General features: G+C 43.4%; 1 protein-coding gene across 3 annotated transcripts in view; it reads right to left on the reverse strand.

The window, feature by feature from the left end:
• Positions 1-9,535: 9,535 nt before the first annotated feature.
• IRF9 (interferon regulatory factor 9) overlaps positions 9,536-25,941 on the reverse strand; it is a 21,895-nt gene continuing 5,489 nt past the window's right edge. Inside the window, exons 1-9 of one of the 3 annotated variants that reach the window (XM_083377737.1) lie at positions 25,332-25,463; positions 19,736-19,924; positions 19,247-19,430; positions 15,891-16,015; positions 14,839-14,941; positions 13,438-13,515; positions 12,820-13,185; positions 10,919-11,034; positions 9,536-10,138 (exon numbers count right to left, since the gene is read on the reverse strand). In XM_083377737.1, the coding sequence (XP_083233863.1) occupies positions 10,088-10,138; positions 10,919-11,034; positions 12,820-13,185; positions 13,438-13,515; positions 14,839-14,941; positions 15,891-16,015; positions 19,247-19,430; positions 19,736-19,924 (1,212 nt within the window). In that variant the 5' untranslated portion in view covers positions 25,332-25,463 and the 3' untranslated portion in view covers positions 9,536-10,087. Of the gene's footprint in view, positions 10,139-10,918; positions 11,035-12,819; positions 13,186-13,437; positions 13,516-14,838; positions 14,942-15,890; positions 16,016-19,246; positions 19,431-19,735; positions 19,925-25,331; positions 25,464-25,941 lie in introns of those variants that run through there. The other 2 variants (XM_083377736.1, XM_083377738.1) reach the window with 2 other exon arrangements.

A 25,941-nucleotide genomic window follows, 5' to 3' on the forward strand; every position in this document is an offset into this window, starting at 1 on the left:
CTCAGTCTGTTTACACACTGACAAGGTATCACGAGAATAGAATAATTCACAATAGGTATCCAGGACTGTCTTTCTTGGTCGGCTGAGACTACCTTACAAGGCTGTGGTGAGGGTTAAAACGGTTGCTTTGTAAGTGAGACGGGCGGCCTCTAAATACGCTACATACCGTAAATTAAGGAAATAAATAAAATAAAAACAGAATGGGTTAAAAACCCATTCCCCACCCCCTGCTTTGGTCCTTATCAAAGCAAATAGTACAGAAAAATTCCAACTCAGCCATTTACATCCTGGCCTTTCTAAACAGGCTGTATTACATATTCCATCGTCCTGTATCAGAATGATTGGGCTTGATGGGAGTTGTGGTCCCAACACACCCGGAAAGACCCAGATTGAGGGAAATAGCGCTGTCAAAATCACAAAAGAAACAGCCTTTCTGTCTTCCTTTGCAATTTCCTTTTTTTTGTTAATTTATCAGGGAGAAATTGCTAAAGGTTTTATTACGTGGCCTTTGTTTTTCTTAGTTTACTCCTACAATTAAGTTGAAAGGCTAACTTTTGCCAACTCTTCCCAGGCTTGCACCATGCAACCCCTTAGGAATGCTTCGGCCATGTTTAATTAGTTTTATCTTACAGTGAATTTGCAGGGATCAAAGGGAAAATGATTAGGGAGGATAGGTTGCCTAGCAACCCTTGGGAGTATAGTCTGACCTCGCCATGCCAATCACACATGCCACCCCCTGCCTGGAAATGGAGCTTTGAACCATGAATTGCAGGCTGATGTCATCTTGTTATCTTAGTCCAGTAATTTGGCAAGCTTTGCTTTAGATTTGTTAGCAAGGTTATTTTCAGTGATTGATCCAAAAAGGCTGGGGCTCCATGCCTGGCGGTGCTAGCCCAATTAATCATACACCAAAGTTTGAGATAAATTTAATTCTACTGAATAGCTCATTAAGGGTTTATTCCCACAGCAAGTGACCAGAAACAAAACTTGATCTCAGAAGTGCATTATAAACAATTGTTCCCTATAAGCATTCAGTAGATCTGAGATTATCCATCCGTCCATCCATCCATCCATCATCTATCGTCTATCTCTTCTATCTCTTCTATACAATTTATGTTTATTATCAATCATCTATTTCATCTATATCTTCCATTATACATATATCTATTATGTATCTATCTGTTATCTATTATCTATATCTGTTGCTCTATATCTATCTATCTATCTATCTACCTCTGTCTATCTATCTATCTATCTATCTATCTATCTATCTATCTATCTATCTATCTATCTATCTATCTATCTATCTATCTATCTCTGTCTATCTATCTTTATCTGTCTCTCTATCTATCTATCTATCTATCTATCTATCTATCTATCTATCATTCATTCATTCATTCATTCATTCATATATCTACAGTATTATCTTAACAACTGCAGTGATTCCCTTAACAACGGTGGCAAGAAAGGTCATAAAGTGGGGCAAAACTCACTTAACAGCCATTTTGTTTTGCAATAGAAATTTGCGGCCGTCAGGCGAGGACTTACCTGTATATCTTTACAGATGTGCCCGAACTGAACGCTGAGGTGTGATTTAACATGTCACATCAATTCGTTAAATGTTTCAAATCCAGCCCAGTTTTCCATCATTAAAAGCAGTCAGAGTTGGAAACAAACCTAGAGGTCATCTAGTCTAGCCCCTAGCTCAGTGCAGGAGCCTCTCCTCTTGTTAAAAATGAAACAGGCATTGATTGATGAAGACGAACTGGACAGAAACTGCCCACTTGACAAGCCCATTTCAACTATTTTAAGAGTTTGATTTGATTGTTTTGATTTGGTTTATTATATTTATATGCCGCCCTTCTCCCTAAGGACTCAGGGTGGCTCACAACAATAAAAACTAAAAAAGAACATGAAAATACAAAATTTAAAAAAGAATTAAACAGTAGTTGTGTTCAATACATAGTAATTTAACCCCATAAAATTTAAAACCATAGTCAGTCCAGGCCCGATTGTTGAAACATCCATGTCTTCAGGTCACGGCGAAAGGACCGAAGGTCGGGGTTGAATGATTGATATGGAAATACAGCCTGGATCCCTGGATCCCTTCTCCAGATACCCCTGAATAAACCTGGAGGAACCAGAAAAGCATAATTTTAGCTTTAAAATTTACTGGATGCTTTCTGGATCCCTTGGGGATGTAGCGGGCTTCTGTTTCTGCCAAAACTTTGCAGATGAGAAAAATAAGATCCGAATGAGCTTCACTGCAGCAGGGGTGAACGCCAACTGTTTTTAACAGAGCAGAGCAAAATTTGCAAAATTCCCTTCCCGCAGAGGAGATCCTTTTTGGTAGCCCATTCGATAAACCATGGAGAAGTTATGGGTTAAGGCAGCCAGTTCAAAAAACCCCAAATGCACAATTTTAGAATCACTGGTACCAGGCTGAATAGTAGTAACTGCAAGAGCATGGTGGAAATCCCTTAAATAGGAGCCAGCCGTGTGCTGCAGCTGCCAAAAAGGCCAACACAGTGCTAGGCTGCATTAACAGAGGGATAGAATCAAGATCAGGTGAGGTGTTACTACCACTTTACAATGCTTTGGTAAGGCCACACTTGGAATACTGCATCCAGTTTTGGTCACCACGATGTAAAAAAGATGTAGAGACTCCAGAAAGAGTGCAGAGAAGAGCAACAAAGACGATCAGGGGACTGGAGGCTAAAACATATAAGGAACATTTGCTGGAATTGGGAATGTCTGGCTTAATGAAGAGAAGGACGAGGGGGGACAGGATATCAGTGGTCCAGTATCTCAGGGGCTGCCCCAAAGAAGAGGGAGTCAAGCTATTCTCCAAAGCACCAGAAGACAAGAAACAACAGCTGGAAACTAATCAAGGAGAGAAGCAACCTGGAATTAAGGAGAAATTTCTTGACAGTTGGAACAATTAATCAGTGGAACAGCTTGCCACCAGAAGTTGTGGGTGCTCCATCACCGGAGGGTTTTAAGCAGAGACTGGACCGCCATGTAAATGGCTGTCAATGTAAATGCAATTAATCGTTAAGAAAATTTTCACTAGTAAGAATTTGGTGGGAGAAATAAACTAAAATAAGTATTGTAACAGGATTTATGATAAGGCAACCAAAATGACTAATAAGAAAAGAAATATTATACTAGTATGATTATTATTCTTTAGGAATATTGGAAAAACTATATACTCAATTGTTATTTATCAAAGCAATAAGAATTGTATTAACTCAATGTTTGCAAAAAAAAAGATATTTTGGGGAAAGGGGAAATCAACTAAAATTAACATATGGAATACAGATGATAGAAATTAATTGTTAAAGAGTGTTCTACAAATGTAACCCAGACAACACACTGTTTTCCAATTATTGAGTGATTTATGCTTTGTTAAAAAAAAATCAATAAAATATATTTAAAAAAGAGAAGAGACTGGACAGCCATTTGTCTGAAATGGTAGAGGGTCTTCTGCCTGAGCAGGGGGTTGGACTAGATGACCTCCAAGGTCCCTTCCAAATCTATTATTCTGTAAATCCTCAGCTGAAAATATAAATAACTACCCTGATCTAATAGTTTGATGGCCGCTGAATTTTGAAAATAAACTGCATTGTTCGTGCGTTCACAAGAAACCTTGCAACATTTTTTTTCGTAACTGGAAAACTGATGTGTCCCCTCCACTTCCTGGAAACCATTTTAAAAGTCTCAAGTTTTAAAATGAGTCAACAGCCTTTTGAGTTTCCTCTTTTTTTTGTGACAAAGGGCAAACAGAAAAGGAAGCAAAAAAAAAAATCAGCCTGAGAAAATATTATTTTATGCATTTCAACAGGACTAATTTACTCACGTGAGGATGTTCTTAAAACTGTTGTGTTCTCAGACACGTTGTAAAGAAAAGCAGTGAAACAAAATATTTTTTTTTTTTTTGGAAAAACAAAGTGCTGAATGAAAAGAACTGGAGAGAGGAAAAAAATATTATTATCAGGATCTTCAGTTACTCCAAACTGCTCGTTGGGGGCATAATGTACCAATGACATAATACTTTTGCCAAGGTTCGCCTGGTGCGCCAGTTGCGGCCCTATCTGGACCGGGATGCCCTGTATACGGTCACTCATGCGCTCGTGACCTCTCGCCTGGACTACTGCAATGCTCTCTACATGGGGCTTCCCTTGAAGACCACTCAGAGGCTCCAACTGGTACAGAATGCGGCCGCGAGAGTTGTCTTGGGAGTTTCCCGGTACTCCCATGTTACACCTTTGCTCCGCGAGCTACATTGGTTACCAGTTGTCTTCCGGGTGAGGTTCAAAGTCTTGGTGATGGTTTTTAAGTCCTTACATGGCATGGGTCCGGGATACCTCGAGGACCACCTGCTGCCGGCGTCAACTCCCCTCTGCCCTGTGCGTGCCCACAGAGAGGGCCTCCTCAGGGTGCCTCCGGTCAGGGAATGTCGACTGGTGGCCCCCAGGGGGAGGGCCTTCTCTGTGGGTGCTCCGGCATTATGGAACCAACTGCCGGTTGAGCTCCGGATGGCATCGGACCTTCGCTCCTTCCGGCGCGGGCTGAAGACCCACTTATTTGAACTAGCTGGTCTGGCCTGATGGGGAATATTAGGGTTTTTTAATGGGTTTTTTACTATTTTTATTGTTATTGTATTTTAATTCGGTATTGGTTTAATTTCTTTTTAATTTTTGTACTGTTATTTATATATGCCCTGTTAACCGCCCTGAGTCCTTCGGGAGAAGGGCGGTATAGAAATTGAATAAAACTAGAACTAGAAACTAGAAAATCGAAATAAAAGACATTTTATTTTGTAAAAATGTGTAAACCCATGATGTTCCCAGATTTCGTGTGGGTTTGGCCCTTCCACCTTCAAGAAGGTATTATAAACCTGGATACAGTTAGTTCTCGACTTACAACCGTTCGTTTAGTGACAGTTCAAAGTTATAAAGGCGCTGAAAAAAGTGGCTTACAACCGTTTTTCATACTTACGACTTTTGTAGCATCCCTTGGTCATGTGATCAACATTCAGCTGCTTGGCAACTGTCTCATATTTATGACGGTCGCAGCGTCTCGGGGTCACGTGATCCCCTTTTGCAACCTTCTGACAAGCAAAGTCAAATGGGGAAGCCAGATTTCGTGTTACCTCAGCCTATCATCTGACGTGATTCCCTTAGCAACTGTGGCGAGAATGGTCGCAAAATGGGGCAAAAGTCCCTGATCAAATGTCTCACTTAAGGACAGAAATTTGGGGCTCAAATTGGCGGTCCTAAATTGAGGATTACCTGTGTAATATTTCCAAACGGACAAAGAAAAGATGGTTCCAGAAATATTATTTCATGCAATTCTTTCTTTAAACAGAGACTAAGATATTTCGGAAAAGAATTGTTTAAACCCGGAGGCAAAATTTTATTTTTATTTTTTTTAAAAAAAAGTTTTTATTGATTTTTTTTCCATATATACAGTAATAATTTTTCAACCAACATGCTGTCCGAGTTTACATTTGCTAATACATATTTAATTCCTAATCCTTTATTTTTTCCTCTAGCCATCGATAGAATAAGTCCCAAGTTTGGTAATATTCTGTTTCTTCTTTTTCTTTCCATCTCAATAGTCAAATCTGTCCATCTCTACGCATTCTAGTATTTTTAAAATTATTTCTTCATCCTTCATTTTTCCAATATTGCGCATATATAATTCTTGCCCAGGGGCAAGTTTTTAATCAACGCTTCCGTTTAACTTAGTCTGAATTTTGAATCAGTTTATAGTTCCGTGGGTTGTGTGAATGACCTAATCCTAATTCCACAAGCCGAAATTCAGCTAGTCAAGAGCATTATCAGTGCTCTCAGAAAGCTAAAAATCCAAATGAATGACACTCCAATCCGTGGAAGTAGCTTTCAGCAGCCATTTTGGACTTTAAACCTCTGCATGGAATGTGACAAAACCAACAAATAAATACAACCTGCCTCCAGAAGCGGTGAATGTTCCAACACTGGAAGTCTTTAAGAAGAGACTGGACAGCCATTTGTCTGAAATGGTATAGGATTTCCTGCCTGAGCAGGGGGTTGGACTAGATGACCTCCAAGGTCCCTTCCAACTTTATTTTTATTATTAACAACCTGCCTCCAGAAGTGGTGAATACTCCAACACTGGAAGTTTTTAAGAAGAGACTGGAAGCCATTTGTCTGAAATGGTATAGGGTTTCCTGCCTGAGCAGGGGGTTGGACTAGATGACCTCCAAGGTCAATTCCAACTCTATTATTATTGTTGTTGTTATTATTAGCCAGATGTTCAGACTGGATTTCGCATTTTTGTCTACCTATCAAGTCTTTCCCAAGGATATGGATGTTTGATGGCGTTGCAGATCTCGTCGCAGGATGGAAGCAGTTCATGGTAAGGCCGCCTTTTGCAATTGACTAATGGCGAATTTGTCAATGCCGATGATGGTGTTCAACTGGTGCTCCAGTTGCTTTAGGATTGCACCCAAGGCGCCTATGACTATTGGTACCACCCTTGCTTGCCTTTGCCACAGTCTTTCTGTCTCTGTTTGTAGGTCTTTGCATTTTGTTATCTTCTCCAGTTCTTTCTCGTCTATTCTGCTGTCTCCAGGCACTGCCACGTCCACTATCCAGACTTTTGTTTGTCTTTCTTATTGACAATTGTTAAGTCTGGTGTGTTATGTTGCAGGTGCTTGTCTGTTTGAATTCCGAAGTCCCAGAGCAGTTTAGCTTTATCATTTTCTATGACTTTCTCTGTTTTATGACCCCACCAGTTCTTGCTTACAGGCAAATGATATGTCTTGCAGATAATAATAATAATATAAAGTTGGAAGGGACCTTGGAGGTCATCTAGTCCAACCCCCTGCTCAGATCTTCCAATGCACCGTTGTTGCTACTTTGCCGTGCCGCTGCTTGTAGTCAGTCTGTGCGATCTTCTTGCAGCAGCTCACCGGGTGGTCCACTGTTTCTTCAGCTACTTTGCAGAGGTGGAACTTACCGTCTGTGGCCGTCTTCTCAATTTTGACTTTGTATGTGTTTGTCCTTAAGGCTTGGTCTTGGGCAGCCAGAATTAGTCCCTCCGTCTCTTTCTTCAACTTTCCCGCTCTTAGCCATTGCCAGCTCTTGTTATTATCTGCTTTCCCAGTTATTGTTATCATCATTATTATAATATAAAACTTTTATTCATAAAAGATGAAACTCAGTCAACTGAACACTCAAATTGACTGGCACTAATGGTTCACACGGGTTGCTGCCAGCATCCTAGGTGTCAACCAGGTATCTCCTTAAAATGTAAGATCTTCCGAGTAGCGCAGTTTTTTTGTACCTTTGCTAGAGTTATTGCAGGAAGCTGCCATTTCTCGATGTATTTTGTAAAGTTTTTGGACATAGTTCCCAGTGCCCCGATGACAATGGGTATCACTGTTATACATTTCATCCACAGTCGCGCGGTTTCGACTGTGGTATATCATAATTTTTTCAAGTTCTTTTTCTTCGACTCTGGCATCTCCTGGTACAGCGATATCAATCAGCTGTACGCTTCGGTTCTCTATGACTGCGATATCTGGCGTGTTGTGTTCCAAATGGCGATCTGTCTGTATTCGGAAGTCCCACAAGATCTTCACCCTCTCATTCTCGACAACTTTTTCCACCCTATGTTCCCACGACTTTTCGGACACAGGCAAGCCGTATTTTTTACACAATGCCCAGTGGATTAGTTTAGCAACTCGGTCAGGTCTAGCTTTGTAATCAGTTTGTGCGATTTTGCTGCACTCACATATTAAATGTGAAAAAGTTTCAACTTTGTCGTTGCAAAGTTGGCAATTTATTATTATTATATTATTAAAATCCTGTAAATCTAATCTCCTTTTGTGATTCAGGTAGTCCTTGCTTTACAAGCCATTCATTTAGCAACCAAACTTCCAACGTCACTGGAAAAAAAGCGATTTAAAAGCAGGCCTCGCACTTACGGCCATCTCCAAGGTCACATGATGAAAATCCTGGCGCCTGGCAACCAACGTTCACAATGGTTGCAGGGTCTGGGGTCTCGTGATCGCTATATGTGACCTTCACAACTGGCTTTGGACATGCAAAATCAATTTTGGGGAAGCCGGATTTGCTTAACAATCAACTGATTCACTTAACGTCTGCAGCGATTCACTTGGCAACCGCGGCAGAGGTTGTAAAACAGCACGATTCACCTAACCATCTTTTTGCTTACTAATGGAAGTTCTGCCATTCCCCCCCCCACGGTGGTCATAAGTCGGGGATTCACCTCGCTCGGTACTAGTAACTGTGAGAGGGATCTCGGAGTCCTAGTGGACCATCCTTTAAATAGGAGCCAGACGTGTGCTGCAGCTGCCAAAAAAGCCAACACAGAGCTAGGCTGCATTAACGGAGGTATAGAATCAAGATCACATGAAGTGTTAATACTTGGTAAGGCCACACTTGGAATACAGCATCCAGTTTTTGTCCCCACGGTAGAAAAAAGATGTTGAGACTCTGGAAAGAGTGCAGAGAAGAGCAACAAAGAGGATTAGGGGACTGGAGGCTAAAATATATGAAGGACAGTTGCAGAAATTGGGTATGTGTAATTTAATGAAGAGAAGGATGAGGGGGGACATGATAGCAGTCTTCCAGTATCTCAGGGGCTGCCCCAAAGCAGAGGGAGTCAAGCTATTCTCAAAAGTGCCTGAAGGCAGGACGAGAAGCAACGGATGGAAGCTAACCAAAGAGAGAAGCAACCTGGGATTAAGGAGAAATTTCCTGACAATTAGAACAATTAACCAGTGGAACAACCTGCCTCCAGAAGTGGTGAATGCTCCAACACTGGAAGTTTTAAAGAAGAGAGCGCACAACCATTTGTCTGAAATGGTATAGGTTTTCCTGCCTGAGCAGGGGGTTGGACTAGAAGACCTCCAAGGTCCCTTCCAACTCTGATTCTATTCTATTCTAATTCAATTCCATTGCATCCCTCTTATTCCTATTCTGAATCTATTCTATTCTATTTCTATTCTATTCCATCCCATCATTCTATTCTATCTTATCCTGTATTTCTATTCTATTCTATTCTAATTCTATCCTATTCTGTATTTCTATTCTATTCCATTCTAATTGTATTTTATTCCATTCTTATTCCAATTCTATTCTATTCCATTCTAATTCTAATTCTATTCTATTCTATTCCATTCTTATTTATTTCTTATTTCCTATTCTATTCTGTTCTGTTCGAATTCTATTCTATTCTATTCCATTCTAATTCTATTCTGTTCTGTTCTGTTCTATTCTAATTCTATTCTATTCCATTCCATTCCATTCCATTCCATTCCATTCTAATTCTATTCCATTCCATTCTTCTATTATTAATTCTAATTCTATTCCATTCCATTCTTATTCTATTCTATTCTAATTCTATTCCATTCTTATTCTATTCAATTCTATTCCATTCTTATTCTATTTTACTACATGTATTTCAGCCACAAAATCTCCCCCTCCACCCCCGTTTGAAGATTTATTGACGAGACACAAGATTATAACACGACTTTCACTAAGGTTTTATTAATTCGGAGAGATTTCATTTTACACAGTAAAAAGTCAGTCAGGTTAGGTGTTTTCTAGAATCAGGTAAAGTGCAAACAGTGTAAAGTGACATACTAAGAAGAGAAGCAAACAAGATGGCGGAGAAGACATTTTTTTCCCACCGTATCTCAGCCAGGAAATAAAGAACTTGGCAGTTTGGTCGGGCTATAGAAGGACACTCCTCGCCTCGCCAACAAAAGAGCTGGTCCCCAAAAGTGGAAATTTTTTGGGCGTATTTTAGTGTTTTACTTTGGATGCCACCGGTAAATGCTTTCCAATCCATCGTAGGAAGTCCCAGTTGGAGAAGGAGGAATCACGTAGAAGTTATGGACCTGCTTCCAGACCCATAGGATTCGGCCTCCAAAACCAATTTTCCCCAGAGGATGTGGGTCTGTTCTGCTCAGGAGAAGGCAGGAATCCAAAGCTTTTGAGTTCTCAGGACACGGCTTTTGCGGATGAGGGGACCAGGAAAACCACACTGGAGTAGGAAACGAGGGTCTCAGCTACTGGGAGCAGATGGAGGAAAGCAGCCGGATAGTAAAGGCCTGCTCCATCTGGGTGGATTCCGGGTGAAAAGGGGAAAAAAAAAGGAAAAAAAAGAAAAAGGGGTCGTTAAACTTTCAGGGAGACAATGAAGAAACAGCCATAGTTATTGGATCTAACCGGGTTTGTTCTTGTCTGCGATGTTTTTTTTATTGAATTATTGGTACCATACCTTTATTATTTTTTACATACACATACACACACACGCACACACACTCTCTATCTATCTATCTATCTATCTATCTATCTATCTATCTATATCTATCCATCCATCCATATCTATCCATCTATCTCTATCATCTCTATATATTTATATCTATCATCTCTCTATCTCTATCATCTATCTACTGTATCTATCTCTATCCATCCCTATCTATCTATCTATCTATCTATCTATCTATCTATCTATCTATCATCTATCTGTCTGTCTGTCTGTCTGTCTATCTATCTTTATATCTATCATCTCTCTATCTCTCTCTCTCTATCTTACTATCTATATCATCTATCTATCTATCTCTATCCATATCTATCCATAACTATCTATCTATCTATCTATCTATCTATCTATCTATCTATCTATCTATCTATCTATCTATCTATCTATCTTCTACCTACCTACCTACCTTTGTACATTTTTATTTCTATTCAGAAAATTAAAATACAATGTCCAAAAAAAATCCAGACTTTTTTTTTTTACAAAAACAAAATGAGAGAAATGTTAGGAGGAGGAATATTTTTTAAAAAATATCTAATTTCATTTTGTTTTGCAATATGTTTTTCCCTTGACTCACCTGAATGACGATGGGCTTGCAGTCCATAGATCTATTTTCTTCCACCTCATCTCCCACGTATAGAACGATCCGGTGATCCGGCAGAGGCGCCAAGCCCTGGCGATGCTGTTCCAGGGCTGTGAATCCGACACAGAAAGATCAGCACCATTTATTCCATTTATAGCAACAGCACTTAGAAGACTTATATACCGCTGACACCACTCTTCCCTATTCTGAGACAAGGAGTCCTCGACTTATGACCACAATTTACAACTGGGAATTTCCGTTATTTGTTGTGAGCCCGGGACACCGCAGCCCTCAGAAATACAGGTAGTCCTCGGTTTGTGACCACAACTGAACTCAACATTTCTGTTGCTAAGCGAGACATTTCTTAAACCCTATTTTACGACCTTTCCTGACACAATTCTGAAGTGAATTGTTACAAGTGTTAAAAGAGGGGGGTGGGGGTCAGTCTATTCTCCAAAGCACCTGAAGGCAAGATGAGAAGCAACAGATGGAAACTAATCAAGGAGTGGAGCAATCTGGAACTAAGGAGAAATTTCCTGACAGTTAGAACAATTAATCAGAGGTTGTTGGTGCTCCATCACTGAAGGTGTTCAAGAAAAGATCAGACAACCATTTGTCTGGAATCTAGGGTCTCCTGCTTGAGCAGGGGGTTGGACTAGAGGACCTCCATGGTAGTAGTAGTAGTAGTAGTAGTAGTAATAATGATGATGATGATGATGTTGGAAGGGACCTTGGAAGTCATCTAGTCCAACCCCCTGCTCAGGCAGGAAACTATATACCATTTCAGGCAAATGGCTGGCCAGTCTCTTCTTAAAAACCTCCAGTGTTGGAGCATTCACCACCTCTGGAGGCAGGTTGTTCCACTGGTTAATTGTTCTCACTGTCAGGAAGTTTCTCCTTAGTTCTAGGTTGCTTCTCTCCTTGACTAGTTTCCATCCGTTGCTTCTTCTCCTGCCTTCAGGCGCTTTGGAGAAGAGCTTGACTGCCTCTTCTTTGGGGCAGCGCCTGAGATATTGGAACACTGCTATCATGTCACCCCTCACCCTTCTCTTCATTAAACTACACATACCCAATTCCAGCAACCGTTCCCTATATGTTTTAGCCTCCAGACCCCTAATCATCTTGTACCCTTTCTAGTAATTCTATTCTATTCTATTCTATTCTATTCTATTCTATTCTATTCTATTCTATTCTATTCTATTCTATTCTATTCTATTCTATTCCATCTCCTTATTCTATTCTATTCTATTCTATTCTATTCTATTCTATTCTATTCTATTCTATTCTATTCTATTCTATTCTATTCTATTCTATTCTATTCTAATTCTATTCTATTCTAATTCTATTCTATTCTATTCTAATTCTATTCTATTCTAATTCTGTTCTATTCTAATTCTGTTCTATTCTATTCTAATTCTATTCTATTCTACACTACTCTTACTCCTACTCCATTCCCATCCCATCCCATCCCATCCCATCCCATCCTATTCTATTCTATTCTCTTACTCCTACTCCATTCACACTCCATTCTATTCTATTCCATCCCATTATTCTATTCTGTTCTGTTCCGTTCCATTCTATTCCTATTCCATTCTATTCCAGCTTCCTTCATTGATTTTCCTTGTCGGAAGCCGGCAAGGAAAGCCGCAAACAGCGATCACATGACCCCAGGATGCCCGCCGCCGTCATAAACACCTGTCAAGTGCCAAGGGCCTGAATTTCGCACATGACTCTGGATGCCGCGACGGTCATAAGTGCGAGGACCACTCAAAAGTCACTCCTTTCAGTGCCGTCGTTAATGTCGAATGGTGGCTAACTGGATAGTTGTAAGTCAAGGACTTCCTGCAAGTGGACACGCAAACCGGACCGGTGGTGTGTTCAGAAATCGGCCTCACCTGCTTGAAATTTCCGGGGTTGGAACAGCTGCTGGTAAGTGTTATTCTCCAGTTTGCTTTGGTCCTCGGGGGCCAAAAATCCTGACCACGAGATGCAGACGTTGCCCCGGCACAGAATGAAGATCCCTTCGTGGTTACTGGCCACCATGATGCCTTTTGCCAGATCCCTGAGCAGAGACTGGACCGCCTCACGCTTCGGCGAGTCGGCCACTTTATCCGGGGCCGGGAGAACGACACGTTTCATGCAGTTGACCGGGCCGTTCTGCGGAACCGGGGCCGACGTAATCAGAAATTCGCCTTCCGGTAGCAAATATTTGCAGATCACTTCTCCCGCGTAGGTGATGGACAAGCAAAGAAAGTAATCCTCTAAAAACAAATCAAGGTTCGACGACATTAATTCAATTGTTAACGCTGGTTTTCCCTGACCTGTTCCTAGGGGGTCCTGGACTTACGACCGTAATTTGGACTGGAATTTTCATCGTCAGCCCTTGTGGGTGGGAAGTCGAGTCATTCGCACGACCGGACCAGATTTTACAACCATTCTGGGAGTTGAAGTCCACCCGCCTTAAAGTGACCAAGGTTAGGAGACTCTGTTTCAGAGGATCTCTGGGATCTCACCTGTTGGTCCAGTAGTAGCCCTCACCACAGGATTGGGATCTGTCATCAAGCTGAGGCTGATCTCGTTCACTTCTGGCGCTGCAGGGATCCAAGAAACACAGAACAGTAAGCCCAAGTGATCTACCCTTTCTCATGACCAAGCGATCCTCACGTAATGGGCTGCAAATGCCATCTTTCTCCTGGGCTACGAGATGTCTCAGTCACTCATGAGCGTCAGTTATCCACTAACGGTGATCTATTTGGCTAGAATCGATTTCAGGCAGGAATCTACTCTGAGTCTCAAAGGTGCTTTTTCAAGAGGCAGCTGGACTTTTGTTTTTCTATGAAGAGGTTTCGCTTCTCATCCCAGGAGCTTCTTCAGGTTCTGACTGGAGTGTGGGGAATGGGAGGACTTATACTCCTTTGCAGTCATCTGGTCATTTGCCTTCTTTTAAAGGATTGTGGAGGCCACTTGGAGGTTTACCTGTGTTGTCAAGATCACCTGAGTAGCGCAAATGGGTGTGGAGCAGGGGTCTTCAAACTTGGCCCTTTTATGACTTGTGGACTTCAACTCCCAGAATTCCTCAACCAGGCTTTTTACCCCCTACCTTGCCACCGTTGCTAAAGCGAATCACTGCAGTTGCTAGTCACGCGGTTGTTAAGTGAATCTGGCTTCCCCTGTTGTCTTTGCTGTTCAGAAGTCGCAAAAGGGGACCCTGGGACACTGCGACCGTCATTAAGTGTGAGCCAGTTGCCAAGCGTCCAAATTTTGATCAGGTGATGCTGCAACGGTTGTTAAGTGTGAAAACGACCGGAAGTCACTTTTTCCCGTGCTGTTCTAAATTCGAACAGTCACTAAACGAACCGTCGTAAGTCAAGGACTTTACCTGTACTCAGAATCCCTTTGAATTTTGTTCTCACACACAGGGAATGTCTCAATCAATGACCTGTGCAGGTAGTCCTCGATTTACGAGAGTTCATTTAGTGACGGTTCAAAGTGACAACGGCATGGGAAAAAAAAGCGACTTACGGCTGTTTTTCACACTTGCGACCATTGTAGCGTCCCCAGAGTCACGTGATCAAAATTCGGACACTTGGCCAAGTGGTTCATATTTACACAACGTCCGAGGGGTGGGTCACCTGATCCCCCTTTGGCGACCTCCTGACAGGGGCTAAGCCGGATTCACTGAACAGCCGTGTTGCTAACTTAACGACCGCAGGATTCCCTTAACAACGGTGGCAAGAAAGGTCAGAAAGCGGGGATAAACTCCCAACAAAGGTTTCCCTGGGGCTCAACTGTGGTCGTTAAGCTGAGGACAAGCTGCACAAAGTCTCCTGTGGGCAAGAGACCCACGCTCTTGGTCTCGCAGAAGTCCCCCCACCCCAAAGCCACAACTTATGGGGCCGTGCGTATTCCCCCACCTGGTTCAGCGGCCTGAGGACTGACTTCCCCGCCCTGGTAGGTGGGCGGGTTGAAAGCGCTGGAGGCGAGGCTCACCATGGCTTCTGGGGCGGGGGTCTCTGCCTGGGGAAGCAAGAGAGAGAGTGGGGTGGTGGTCTTCACACATCCCCTAGAATCCAGACCTTCCTGCTCTCGCTAACAGTGAGGCCAAGGGAGGAAAGGCAAGCGTCGCACAGCTTCAAAACCCTCAAGAATGGTGGGACAAGGAGGAGGACATGATGATGAAGAAAGAAAAGGAGGAGGAGGAGGGGAGGAGGAAGAGAAGATGAGGAGGAGGAGAAGAAGGAAGAGAGGAGGAGAAGGAGGAGAAGGAGGAGAGGGGGAGAAGGAGAGAAGGAAGAGAAGGAAAAGGAGGAGAAAGAAAATAATAATAATAATAATAATAATAATAATAATAATAATAATAATAATAATAATATAATTAATTAATTAATTAATTTTATTTGTATACCGCCCTTCTCCCAAATAATAATAATAATGATGATGATGATGATGATGATGATGATGATGTTGGAAGGGACCTTGGAGGTCATCCAGTCCAACCCCCTGCTCAGGCAGGAAACCCTATACCAGGAGGAGGAGATGGAGATGAAAGGAGGAGGGGAAGGAAGGAAAAGAGAAGGAGGAGCAGAAGAAGAAAGAAAGAAAAAGGAGGAGAGGAGGAGGAGGAGGAGGACAAGAAGGAGGAAGGAGAAAGAAAAGGAGCAGAACAAGAAGAAAGGGGAGGAGGAGGAGGAGGAGGGATAGAGGACAGAGGAGAAGCTAAAACAAAGCAAGGCGAGTCACGTCCACAAAGATCACATCAGCAGTTCTCAACCTCGGCCACTTTAAGATCCCAGAATTCCCCATCCAGTTGAAGGCCAGGCTGTCTGCCCAGTCTTTTACCAGTCCGGATGTCCTTTCTCCGAGAGCGAGCCCCCCTCCCCTCCTCCTCCTCCTCCATCTTGGCCCCATCCAGGCCAGGCCTCCCTCCCCTCCGGGGTTCTCAACCAGCCCCATCTTTGCCCCTTACCGTCTGCAGCAGCAAAAGGGAATCTGCTGGCAGCTGGATCGCCTCCGTGGGACTCGCCGACACCTCGGGGCTGCTGGCATCGCCCGTTCTCGCCTGCTTGGTTTTCCGCGGTTTGGCCTTCTTGCCTTGAAAGAGAGAGAGAGAGAGAGAGAAATGGGATCTTAAGCCCAATTGAAGCCATTATCTTCTTTCCCCCTCAACAGCCCTGCAAGGTAGGCCAGGTCAGAAAAAGACAGGAAGGATTACAGGGAAAGGCCGTTTTATGTACGGCAAGGGCTCCGTTTCTCAACCTCAGCTGCTTGGAGAGGGGAGGGCTTCAACTCCCAGAATTCCCCAGCCAGCTTGGAAGTGGAAGTCCACCCATCTTAAAGCACGACGGAGTAGGGAACTCTGGGAAATGATGTCCACCTATTTTAAGGATGTTGCCTGGAGAATTCTGGGAGTTGGAACTACACACCTCTTACAGGGGTCATCAGACTTAGCCCTTTGATGACTTGTGGACTTCAACTCCCAGAATTCCTCAAGTCGGCCATTTTGATGAAACTGCGGCTTGGATCCAGACCAGGGGTCTTCAGACTTGGCCCTTTTATGATTTGGGAACTTCAACTCCCAGAATTCCTCAGTCGGCCATTTTGATGAAACTGCAGGCTTAGACCCAGACCAGGGGTCTTCAAACTTGGCCCTTTGATGACTTGTGGACTTCAACTCCCAGAATTCCTCAGTCGGCCATTTTGATGAAACTGCGGGCTTAGATCCAGACCAAGGGCCTTCAAACTTGGCCCTTTTTATGACTTGTGGACTGAGGAATTCTGGGAGTTGAAGTCCACAAGTCATCAAAGGGCCAAGCTTGGAGACCCCTGTCTTAAAACATGCTTGCTGGGGAATTCTGGGAGTTGAAGTCCCCCCCCCCTCCCATCTTGAAGCATGCTGGCTGAGGAATCCTGGGAGTTGAAGTCCACACCTCTTAAAAGCAAAGTGGCCTAGAGGATGGACTTTGCAATACTCGAAACATGGTTTTTGTAGTACTGCCGCACAGGCTAATTACCATGGCTTTTCTTGCATTTTAGAGTTGCTTTTTCAACAGTATTGCCGATAATCTCCCATAAACCTTAACCTCCAAGAAAAAGGCCTCTCTTTCAGAAACCGGGCCTGGCAGAAGAGCAATCAGTAGTACACTGTAGATAAGAATTTCGTTTTTTTATCTTTTCCCAAGTCTCTGCAAACAAAGGAAAGAGTCAAGCCCGACCTTGGGAAGCCAGAATGTATTTTATTACCCAAACCCATTTTGATCTTTTTTTTTTTCCTTTAGCAAATGTTTCTTTTGCTTTTATTCCGAAAACAAGGCCCTTTTCTAGGGGCTACGCTGCAATTCTAACTTAACAGATGACGATTTTTAAACCAATCGACATTTGCTCCGAAGTTCTTTGTCGTGCCATCTATAAAAGTGAATGTAATCCATTTGGGGCGGTTCCCCCTTTTCATAGGGAGACCGTACTTTGTCAGAATATATCCCAATAAATCGCTTTTAAATGATCTTCCGACTTGGTTGCTGATTGGGAAAGGTAAACCAAAGTAGAACCTAGAAGCAGATTTAGCCATCAAAACTAAAATCTTCCTATCTTAAAGCATGCTGGCTGGGGAATTCTGGGAGTTGAGGTCTACCCGTCTTAAAGCATACTGGCTAGGGAATTCTGGGAGTTGAAGTCTACCTATCTTAAAGCATACTGGCTGGGGAATTCTGGGAGTTGGGGTCTACCCGTCTTAAAGCATATTGGCTAGGGAATTCTGGGAATTGAAGTCTATCCATTTTAAAGCATACTGGCTAGGGAATTCTGGGAGTTGTCCACCCATCTTAAAGCATGCTGGCTGGGGAATTCTGGGAGTTGAAGTCCACCCGTCTTAAAGCATACTGACTGGGGAACTCTGGGAGTCATCCACCCGTCTTAAAGCATGCTGGCTGGGGAATTCTGGGACTGGAAATCCACCCATCTTAAAAGCAGGCTGGCTGGGGAATTCTGGGAGTTGAAGTCTACCTATCTTAAAGCATACTGGCTGGGGAATTCTGGGAGTTGGGGGTCTACCCATCTTAAAGCATACTGGCTAGGGAATTCTGGGAGTTGAAGTCTACCTATCTTAAAGCATACTGGCTGGGGAATTCTGGGAGTTGGGATCTACCCGTCTTAAAGCATATTGGCTAGGGAATTCTGGGAGTTGAAGTCTACCCATCTTAAAGCATACTGGCTGGGGAATTCTGGGAGTTGAAGTCCACCCGTCTTAAAGCATACTGACTGGAGAATTCTGGGAGTTGTCCACCCGTCTTAAAGCATGCTGGCTGGGGAATTCTGGGAGTGGAAATCCACCCATCTTAAAAGCAGGCTGGCTGGGGAATTCTGGGAGTTGAGGTCCACAGCTATGCAAGGTGGGGGAATTCTGGGAGTTGGATCCATGCATCTTAAAGGATGCTGGGTGAAGATTTCTGGGAATCGAAGCCCATCCATCTTGAGGCAATGCTGGTTAGGGAATTCTGGGAGTCGAAGTCCGCCCATCTTAAAGCTGCCCAGTTTGAAAAACCCTGCTCTTAAAATCTGTTTCCCCAAAATGGCCACTCTTGGTCGAATGCAGCTTGTGACACGTTGCACCAAGCTTGAACCAGCTAAGACACAGAAATTCAGAGTATCTGGGCTCGTATTCGGAGACCTGGGTTCAAATCTTCCTTCCTGCTGCTTTCTTTCCTGGCCTCGTCTACCTGGAAGGTGGTCCGGAAGGCAAAAAGTAACAAACATTGATGTGGGCCAGCTAAAAACAATGTAGGAGAAAAGTGAGATAGCGGATGGAATTAATAATGTGCAAATTCTGGAATTCCTATAAAGGGGATCGATCGATCGGTGGAAAACATCCACTCTGTCCCACCTGCCCCACAAGACATGTTATGTTCCTGGGCCAGACTGATCACTACCATCCCCCAAGACACATATCCCCCAGGCCAGGGGTCAGTAACCTGAAACAGTGAAAGAGCCACTCGGAACCGGTTCCCTCACGAAATGAAAAACTGGGAGCTGCAAAAAATATGTGCGCATGCGCATACATGCGCGCATGCGCAGAACAGGGTTTGACTGAAGAGTGGAGCCAAGGCGAGATATGCACCTACCCTGCATATTTGAATTGATTGGTTGAACTTTTTTAGTCTCACTTTTTTTTTTTGGACTGCACATGGCAGAGGACTGAGAGCCGCAGGAGACGGCTGAAAGAGCCGCATGCGGCTCCGGAGCCGCGGGTTGCAGAACTGTGCCCCAGGCCCATGCTGGCTGGGGCTGATGGTAATTGGAGTCCTCCCTAGCTCCAGAGCATTTCCTTACCCAGCCCCTGCTCCTGGATGGGCACCAAGCGATACACTTTGTAAGGTTCCGTGCCGTCCAGCCGGGAACGGGATGGCACTTCCTCGAACTCGGGACTTTTGCTCAAAGCGCAGCGGATCCGCGTCTTCCAAGTTGCCGGGTTGTTTTCTCCCGGGCTATATTTTCCTTTATAGATAGCCCAAGCCTAGGAAAGGAAAATTTATTTATCTATCACCCATCCATCCTCTCTCTCTCTCTCTCTCACACACACAGACACATATACACACACACACACACACTTTACATCCATCCATCCATCCATTCACCCATCCATCCATCTAATCCAGGGGTGCCAAACTGCCGGCTCGTGGGCCGGATGCATCATGCTGAAACCGCGGTCACCCCAGTTCCGGCAATGGGAAAAAAGTTGCGATACGTCACAACACGTCACGTGACGTGGTTTTGATACCCCTAATCTAATCTATCATACCCCATCTACCAACTCAGCACCTTGAAGAAGCCGGCGTCTTCATCCTGGCGGAATTCGTGCTTCCCGGCATGTTTCCACGGGATACGGAACATGGTTTTGGCCAGAGGGTCATCCCAAACCAAACCTGGGAATTTTCCGCTCTCCACCTGCTCCACGGTCCAGTCTCGGAGTTTCCGAGTGGATCGGATCCCTCGCTTGGAAGTCGCCATCTGCCAGGAGGGAGGGAGAGAGAGAAAAAAAAGGACAATGCAGTTGGTCCTTGACTTACAACGGTTCACTTAGTGTCTGTTCAAAGTTACAACAGTGTGGGGGGGGGAAAGTGACCAGAGTGAGGGGTTGATAGTTCAGCAAGTTCTTTTTTTATATTATTTATTTGTTTACTTATTTATTCATTTTTTATAATAATTATATATATATCATACACACACACACACATATATATATATATATACATACACACGCACACACACATATGTGTGTATGTGTATGTATATATACATGTGTGTATGTATATGTGTGTATAGACACAGACACAGACACACAGACACACACAAATATATATACCGTATATACTTGAGTATAAGCCGAATTTTTCAGCCCACTTTTTGGGCTGAAAAATTCCACTTCGGCTTATACTCCAGTCAACAAAAAAAACTTACCGAGTTGTGCGCGGCCGAGGCTTTGGTGCTTCCGGGATCGCGCGCACCTCTCCCAAGCCACCGCCGTCCGGAGACCTGCCGAAGTTTGGGGAGGTTTGGGGAGGTGCGCGCGCACCTCCCCAAACCTCCCCAAACGTCGGCAGGACTCCGGACCTCCGTGCCCTGCTTGCCTGCTTCTTTCCGCAGCGGAAAGAAGCAGACCTCCGCGCCCTGCTTGCCTGCTTCTTTTCGCTGCGGAAAGAAGCAGACCTCCGGAAAGAAGCAGACCTCCGCGCCCTGCTTGCCTGCTTCTTTTCGCTGTGGAAAGAAGCAGGCAAGCAGGGCACGGAGGTCTGCTTCTTTCCGGAGGTCTGCTTCTTTCCGCAGCGAAAAGAAGCAGGCAAGCAGGGCACAGAGGTCCGGAGTCCTGCCGACGTTTGGGGAGGTTTGGGGAGGTGCGCGCGCACCTCCCCAAACCTCCCCAAACGTCGGCAGGTCTCCGGACGGCGGCGGCTTGGGAGAGGTGCACGCGATCCTGGAAGCACCGAAGCAAGTCCTCGGTAAGCTCCGGGCGGTCACTTGCTTCGCGTCTCCTGAGGGAAGGGGGGGCGAATGGAGCGGGCGTGTTTCCCCGCCTGCTGGGCGCCGCGATTTGCCCGGGGAACGCGCGGGCCCCTAATGGCAGCGTGGAGCGAGGAAGCGGACAGCCAGGGCTTCCCCGAGAGCCGCGGCCACACAGGGTATTCCTGTGTATTCAGGTTTGCAAAATGGCGGATCGAGCCTCTGCTGGCGGCAGAGGCTTGCAGAATGGCGGATCGGCTTATACTCGAGTCAACAACTTTTTCCAGTTTTTGGGGGTGAAATTGGGGGTCTCGGCTTATACTCGAGTCGGCTTATACTCAAGTATATACGTATATATATATATATATATATATATATATATATATATATATATATATATATATATATATATAAAGCTGAAGCCACCAGCCTGAGGATGACGGATGAGATTTCGTCGAAACATTGCTCTTACACCTTCATTTCTACGTGGGGAAAAACCCGAATGACCAAACATCCACATACAAACACCCGCAAAAACCAACTTATTTAGATTACCTTGCTAGGCCCCAAACATGGGACAAATCTTTATTTCCTGTTTCGGCCTAACCGAAGGCCATCCACAGGCAGTAGTCACAACAGTGACAGCTCATATTTGTGTAAATCCAAAATTTACACACACACACACACACACATATATGATTCATTTTTTAATAATTATATATATATATATATATATATGTACATGTGTGTGTATGTGTGTGTATATATATGTACATGTGTGTGTATGTGTATATATATATGTACATGTGTGTATGTGTGTATATATATATGTACATGTGTGTGTATGTGTGTGTATATATACACACAGAGAGACATATATATACACATATACATATATATACATATATACACACACATATATACATACACACACACATATATATATATACACATATATACACACACAATGTACATACATATACACACAGATATATATATATATACACAGACATATACACACACACACACACACACACACACACACAATTTTGTAATTATCACTACTTCTGACAAGCAAAGTCAATGGGGAAGCCGGAGTCACTTAACAATTTAGCAAAGAAAGGTAATAAAATAGGGCAAAATTCTCTTTAACAAATGTCTCACTTAGTAACAGGAGGCTCCATTGTGGTCGTAAGCCTGAGGACTACCTGTATAAATGAATAAGTTTTAATGAACTTTACATGAGCTTAAACTTTTAAAAGCCCCTTCATGGATTACTGCCTTGTCGTGGCGAAGGGTCTTGCGTAATTCAATGAAGCTATGAGCTATGCCGTGCAGGGCCACCCAAGACGGACAGGTCATAGCAGAGAGTTCTGACAAAACGTGATCCACTGGAGAAGGAAATGGCAAACCACTCCAGTATCTTTGCCACGAAAACCCTATGGACAGTACCAAAAGGCAAAACGATATGACGCTGGAAGATGAGCCCCTCAGGTCGGAAGGCGTCCAATATGCTACTGGGGAAGAGCTGAGGGCTAGTACTAGTAGCGCCAGAAAGAATGAAGCGACTGGGCCAAAGCCGAAAGGACGCTCAGCTGTGGATGTGTCTGGTGGTGAAAGGAAAGTCCGATGCTGTAAAGATTTTTTTCTCCATAGGAACCTGGAATGTAAGATCCATGAATCAAGGAAAGCTGGACGTGGTCAAACAAGAGATGACAAGACTGAACATCGACATCTTAGGTATCAGCGAACTAAAATGGACAGGAATGGGTGAATTTAATTCAGATGACCATCAGGTGTACTACTGCGGGCAAGAATCCCTCAGAAGAAATGGAGTAGCCTTCATAGTCAATAAAAGAGTAGGAAAAGCAATACTGGGATACAATCCTCAAAATGACAGAATGATCTCAGTTCGAATCCAAGGCAAACCATTCAATATCACAGTAGTCCAAGTCTATGCCCCAACCACCGGTGCTGAAGAGGATGAAACTGACCGGTTCTACGAAGCCCTAAAACACCTTATAGAACTAACACCCAAAAATGATGTCCTTATCATCATGGGAGATTGGAATGCTAAAGTAGGAAGCCAAAAGATAAGCGGAATAACAGGCAAGTTTGGCCTTGGAGTACAAAATGAAGCAGGGCACAGGCTGATAGAATTTTACGGTCGTAGCAAACACTCTTTTCCAACAACCCAAGAGACGGCTCTATACATGGACATCACCAGACGGTCAACACAGAAATCAGATTAACTATGTGCTCTGCAGCCAAAGATGGAGAAGCTCTATACAGTAAGTAAAAACAAGACCAAAGGCAAGGGAGAAAAAGAAAGATATGCCCAATTGAATGCAGAATTCCAGAGAATAGGTAGAAGAGATACGAATGCCTTCTTAAATGAACAGTGCAAAGAAATAGAAGAAAACAATAGAATAGGGAGGACCAGAGATCTTTTCAAGAAAATTGGAGAGATGAAGGGAACGTTTCATGCAAAAATGGGCATGATAAAGGACCAAAATGGCAGGGACCTAACAGAGGCAGAAGAGATTAAGAAGAGGTGGCAAAATTACACAGAGAGAACTATACAAGAATGAGCTTAACGTCCCTGATAATCACAATGAGGTGGTCACTGACCTCGAGCCAGACATCCTAGAATGTGAAGTGAAGTGGGCCTTAGAAAAGCTGAGCAACAACAAAGCTAGTGGAGGTGACAGTATTCCAGCTGAGCTATTCAAAATCTTAAAAGACGATGCAGTAAAAGTGCTACACTCAATTTGCCAGCAAATTTGGAAAACTCAACAGTGGCCACAGGATTGGAAAAGATCAGTTTACATTCCAATTCCAAAGAAAGGCAGTGCCAAAGAATGTTCAAACTATCGCACCATTGCACTCATTTCTCATGCTAGTAAAGTTATGGTTAAAATCCTACAAGCTAGACTCCAGCAGTATGTGGATCGAGAACTACCAGAAGTACAGGCAGGATTTCGAAGAGGCAGAGGAACTAGAGATCAAATTGCCAACATACGCTGGATCATGGAGAAAGCTAGAGAGTTCCAGAAAAACATCTACTTCTGCTTCATTGACTATGCTAAAGCCTTTGATTGTGTGGATCATAACAAACTGTGGCAAGTTCTTAACGAGATGGTCGTACCAGACCATCTTATTTGTCTCTTGAGAAACCTATATGTGGGCTAAGAAGCAACAGTGAGAACTGGACACGGAACCACTGATTGCATCAAAATTGGGAAAGGAGTCCGGCAAGGCTGTATACTGTCGTCCTGCCTATTTAACTTATATGCAGAGCACATCATGAGAAAGGCAGGGCTAGATGAATCAAAAATTGGAATTAAGATTGCTGGAAGAAATATCAACAACCTAAGATATGCAGATGATACCACTCTAATGGCAGAAAGTGAAGAAGAACTAAAGAGCCTCTCGTTGCAGGTGAAGAAGGAGAGTGCAAAACTTGGGTTGAAATTTAACATTAAGAAAACCAAGATCATGGCATCCGGCCTTCTCAATTCCTGGCAAATAGATGGGGAAGAAATGGAGGTAATGACAGATTTTATTTTCCTGGGCTCCAAGATTACCGCAGATGGGGACTGCAGCCAAGAAATTAAAAGACGCTTGCTCCTGGGGAGGAAAGCCATGGCAAATCTAGACAGCACACTAAAAAGCAGAGACATCACCCTGTCAACAAAAGTGCGTATAGTCAAGGCTACGGTCTTCCCAGTTGCAATGTATGGCAGTGAAAGCTGGACCATAAGAAAGGCTGAGCGCCAAAGAATTAAGGCCTTTGAACTCTGGTGCTGGAGAAGACTCCTGCGAGTCCCTTGGACTGCAAGGCGATCAAACCGGTCAGTCCTAGAGGAGATCAACCCTGACTGCTCTTTAGAAGGCCAGATCCTGAAGCTGAAACTCAAATACTTTGGCCACCTGATGAGAAGGAAGGACTCACTGGAGAAGAGCCTCATGCTGGGAAAGATTGAGGGCAAGAGAAGAAGGGGACGACAGAGAACGAGGTGGCTGGATGGAGTCACTGAAGCAGTAGGCGTGAACTTAAAGGGACTCCAGAAGATGGTAGAGGACAGGAAGGCCTGGAGGAACGTTGTCCATAGGGTCGCGATGGGTCGGACATGACTTCGCAGCTAACAACAAAACTTTTAAAACTTCTAAGTTTTAAGGTTAGGTTTGTCAAACTTGGCCCTTCTATGACTTGTGGATTTCAATTCGCAGAATTCTGGCTGGTTTTATTATGCTGTTGCGGGTTGGATGTAGAAATTTAATAAAGGCAATGAACTAAATAATAAAATAAAAAAGCCTGAGAGAAGAATAGATGAAAAGCTCATTCTTAAAAAGAATAATCGTCCAGATTTGGAAATAACTTCAAACAGACAAGGGCTAGCAAAAAAAAAAAAACCTCAAGGAAGTTTCAGTGAGAAAACACACCGCCCACACAAAGGTTTCTTTGTTGAACTTCAAATAAACTCAGAAAATCAGAGATATGAGACAACATCTGTTCTTGGGCAGCTGTACAAAGGGAGGAAGAAAGACATCAAATAAATAAATAAACGAGAGGGGAGGTTTGAGGGGTGGACCAGAAAATACTGCTGCTGCTGTGGTTGTTGTTGTTGTTGTTGTTGTTATTATATTATTATTATTATTATTATTATTATTATTATTATTATTATTATTATTATTATTATTATTATTATTACCTAAATCAAAGGGAAAACGAAGTAGTGATCAAAAAAGACCACGTGGAGGAAGGAAAAAATAAAATACCGTGAGGAATGGTTCAAACCAGAAAGATGGATAACTAGAAATCAACTGCTGTTAAGTCAAGCAATACTTGACTTTCCATGGAAATCAGTATGAATGAATGAATGAATGAAACAATCAATCAAATCTCTTCTAAATAACCAGGTAAATGAATAAAAATAAAATATCTTCTAAAGCAGGGGTGTCAAACTCAATTTCATTGAGGGCCACATCAGTATGGCGGTTGCCCTCAGGGGGCTGGGTGGGTA

The sequence above is a fragment of the Vipera ursinii genome (assembly GCF_947247035.1).
Source record: "Vipera ursinii genome assembly, chromosome: Z".
Classification (NCBI taxonomy): Eukaryota; Metazoa; Chordata; class Lepidosauria; order Squamata; family Viperidae; genus Vipera; species Vipera ursinii.